This window comes from Halyomorpha halys, unplaced genomic scaffold (genome assembly GCF_000696795.3).
Source record: "Halyomorpha halys isolate HHAL.00 unplaced genomic scaffold, Hhal_1.1 Scaffold1928.1, whole genome shotgun sequence".
Lineage (NCBI taxonomy): Eukaryota > Metazoa > Arthropoda > Insecta > Hemiptera > Pentatomidae > Halyomorpha > Halyomorpha halys.
The window spans coordinates 22,428-26,075 of NW_027107207.1; the positions used below are offsets into that span (position 1 = coordinate 22,428).

The 3,648-nt window shown below is 29.1% G+C and overlaps 1 protein-coding gene across 1 annotated transcript; it reads right to left on the bottom strand.

Moving 5' to 3' along the window:
• Positions 1–201: 201 nt before the first annotated feature.
• LOC106690872 (uncharacterized) lies at positions 202–3,648 on the bottom strand. Its single transcript, XM_014436460.2, has 3 exons — positions 3,564–3,648; positions 1,368–1,551; positions 202–305 (listed from the first exon to the last, which is right to left on the bottom strand). The coding sequence occupies exons 1-3, from the start codon at positions 3,600–3,602 to the stop codon at positions 298–300; spliced, it is 231 nt and encodes a 76-aa protein (XP_014291946.1). The 5' UTR covers positions 3,603–3,648; the 3' UTR covers positions 202–297.

Here is a 3,648-nt window from a genome sequence, read left to right on the forward strand (position 1 = left end):
AGTAATTAAATTCAATATATTAATAACTCTTTCAAGCAGTAGTCAATTAGCAAATGAACAGATTAGCAATGATGACTAGATAGCGCCCTTAATAAACTAGAAGAGAAATTAAGTTTGTGTAATAATTCGAGAGGTTTGTATGATTAAATTTAGGAATAAAAGAACGTATGCACATTATATTTTAATTAATATTTATTCATTCTAAATTGAAATAACACTCTACAATTGACAATCTTTTAAGTTGCAACACTATAATTATCCCTGCTTCTCAATAAATGTTGATATTGTTCACAGGTTTCATCGGCCTGAAATACAAGATATAATAATAATTAAAAACGTTATAGATAACATTTAATAAATGCATTTATAGATTATATATCATATATATTTGATGCATTATATTGTAAATTTACTGGAATATCATTAACTAACTTCGAAAAGAGATATATCGAAGTAATACTAGGTATTAATAACAAATTATAAAGATTCTTTATTCTTCTTCCATTAGGAATTTGAACACAAAATATATCAGAATATAGTTTTGTATTTAAATCGTGGGGTGAATACTATAACTACAAAGCAACAAATGTTGAAAAATATGTTTTTGTATAGACAAAGTATATTAGTTTAAATTTATTTCTAAGCACGAGGTAATTAACGGATCATTTATTTTAATAAAATAGATGTGTTGATCAATAGGAAAGCAAAGAAACAATTTATCTAAAATTCATCTAGATGTTATTAGTAAAATAAATATAAGTAAAAAAAAATATATATACATATAAATAATAATAAAAATACAGCTATATGATTATAAGGCTCATTGAATTTTGATCTTCAAGTTTCTCCGTGGCATTCAAAAAAATGTCTTAACAAAATAACAAATATATTTTGCACTTCAAAAATGTAATGCAGTACCATTTAATGTCCTTCTCTCAATTTGTTTTCAGTTTATTAGCTCCTGTTAAATACTGGATTAAGCTAATTTGAATTTAAATTGCAATACAGGTGATCAAAAGAGTAATCATCTTTGTGGCTAGCGTAGAAAAAGGAATACACAATATTATTTTTGATTAAAAAACCAAAATATCTTTTTAGGCAATAAATATCTAATAAATTGAGTCTTGTACAGATAATTTAAATCTTGAAATTTTAAACGAATGGATGATATGTTACATGTATGGACAAAAAAGTATAACATTACAAGGATTAATAAAATTCATTTTTAATTAATTTATGTTATATTTAAATAGAAAAATACATTTGATTTATTTAAGGAGCTTTAAATCTTTAGCATAATCACTAAGTCGAAAAGTAATATATATATTTTTTTAAATGTTTGTTATTGAAATAATTATATTTTGTACCTCCAGCTCCACCACCCATACCAGCACTGCCTCCGAAGCTGAACCCTGCCCCGGCTTGGCCTCCAGCATCGCCGCCCGGTTTTCCATTTCCAGAAGCACCACCTCCTGCCCCTACATTGAAATTGAAGCCTCCTTGGGCACCACCTTCAGCTCCAGGACTCTGTGCATCAGCTGCACTAAACACCTGTATTGAAAAATCAGCAGGGTCTCACAAATGTTTGGTTTTAAGCGAAATGGATATTAACAATAGTTAGATTTTTCAATTGTAATAATAACTATTTTCGCTTAAGAGGAGAAGTTGTAGTATAATTTTTAGCCCTTTTTCTTACTCTTGTTACCAGATGTTTAGATCAGGATTTACTGATTGATATAATATAATATCCATTATATTTTATTACCAACTATAAATGAATAACCAAAGCTATTATTAAGAACAAAAAAAAAAAGTTTTAAACGGAAAACCAATCAACCTTTGCCCTGAAACATTAATATGATAAATGTTAGTGTGCAATTCTGTAAAGTGATTGAAGGCATCACTGTCTTGTCTGATAAGTCAAGTTACATATTGGTTCTTGTGTGTTCGGTTCTTACTCCCTCAGATCATTTTTCTTTGTACTAGTTATACTTTATCAATAAACTATTAATATTTCGACCACTGCTTATTTATTAGACCCTAATACAACAATAAATACGACCGAAGATAATAAGTGTGCAGTAACGAAATATCTAAAATTAATCAGTAATAATGTTTACAGATTACAGAGTACAGGGAGCAAAAAGTTCAAAATAAAAATAACAACGTTGCTTTTGGATATTTTTAAAATTTATTTTTAATTTTTTTATCCAATTTGTTTTCTTACATTTTATTTCAGTTATGCTACTATTTCCTTCTACATTGTTCCTTAATTTGTGCATATAAAATTATTAAAGAATATGTACATGTATAAAATAGGTGCACGAAATAAAAAAAGTAATATAGACATAAAAGAGGTTAGGTCGACAACATGCGTTAAACAAAGGTAGTGTTTTTTACCTGGCAGTTTTACCTTTTAAAAAACAAGGGAATTTATGTAACATTGTTTTTCAAGCGTGTTGTGAACGAGAAAGAACCATACCCAATGTTATTTATTCCCAAAATGAACTATAAAACAAAACAAACTTTTACACAAAAGTTTATTTTTTCATCGTAACACTAAAAAAAAAAAAAAAACAATAATAATTAAACTTCCGAGCTACGTTTCATAAAGAACGTACTTGCTAATACTGTTAGTCTAGTAGGTACAATTTGAGTGACTTGTAAAATGCTGCAATTACTATTTTTATATAAATATTACCATATTAGCACTCGTTATTAAAAAGAGCTCAGACGTATTTTTATTTTACGTATCTTAAAGTTTAAAACCTTAACATTTAAGTTTAAATTCTTTGTCTGTTGGTATGGCTCATTTCTTCCAAATGCAAGTTCATGGTTACTGTATGATTTGGATTATAATAGAAATTTTGATACCATATTATTTTCGGAAACCGATACCTAGACACCGAAGGTTTTTTCGTTATCTTTATAAATATCCGAGATATGTTCGTAAGAAACATCTAATTGTATTTTATTCTGATACGAACTGAATTCACGAACTCCTAGGATCATTTTCGAACAACCTGTAACTTTCGTCCCTAATCTGAAATATCTGCCCAGTATTTTCAGAGAATAACCGCGGATACCGTACGGTGGACAGACAGATATTTTTTATCTTTTTGTTCGATTTACGGACTCTGACTGAAAATTAGAACAAAGAGGACCAAAATCTGAGGGGGTGATGTTTATTTTTTGGACGATTCCACTGGTATATTTTTTTAGTAAGGCACTGTGTACTAACTCCAAGGACTCGAGTTCGATATAAGCTGTGGTAGATAATTTTTTTAGTTAAGCTGTAGCCGTGAGTCAGTACTGTGGGTTTTGGAGCCCTCCTGAGGCCTACCCAGGCTCATAAAGTGGGTATCTTTAATTGGAGAAAAATCTAGCAATGGGCGTGATCTTGAAAATCGCCTCCTTGTAATAACCGTTTTTAAAACAACACAACAAGATTATGTTGTGTTGTAAAATGATTAAATATCAGATGAAAATTGACATATCTTTATTAATAATTTTAAAAAATTCAAATTTTTTTAAAATGAAAAATCAATTAAAATATGTCTTACCAGAAAGGCGATGACACAGATGACGGCAGTTCTAAACATTTTGGATTCAGTGGCTGATGTGCTGCATATGTTCAGGCATCGTGTT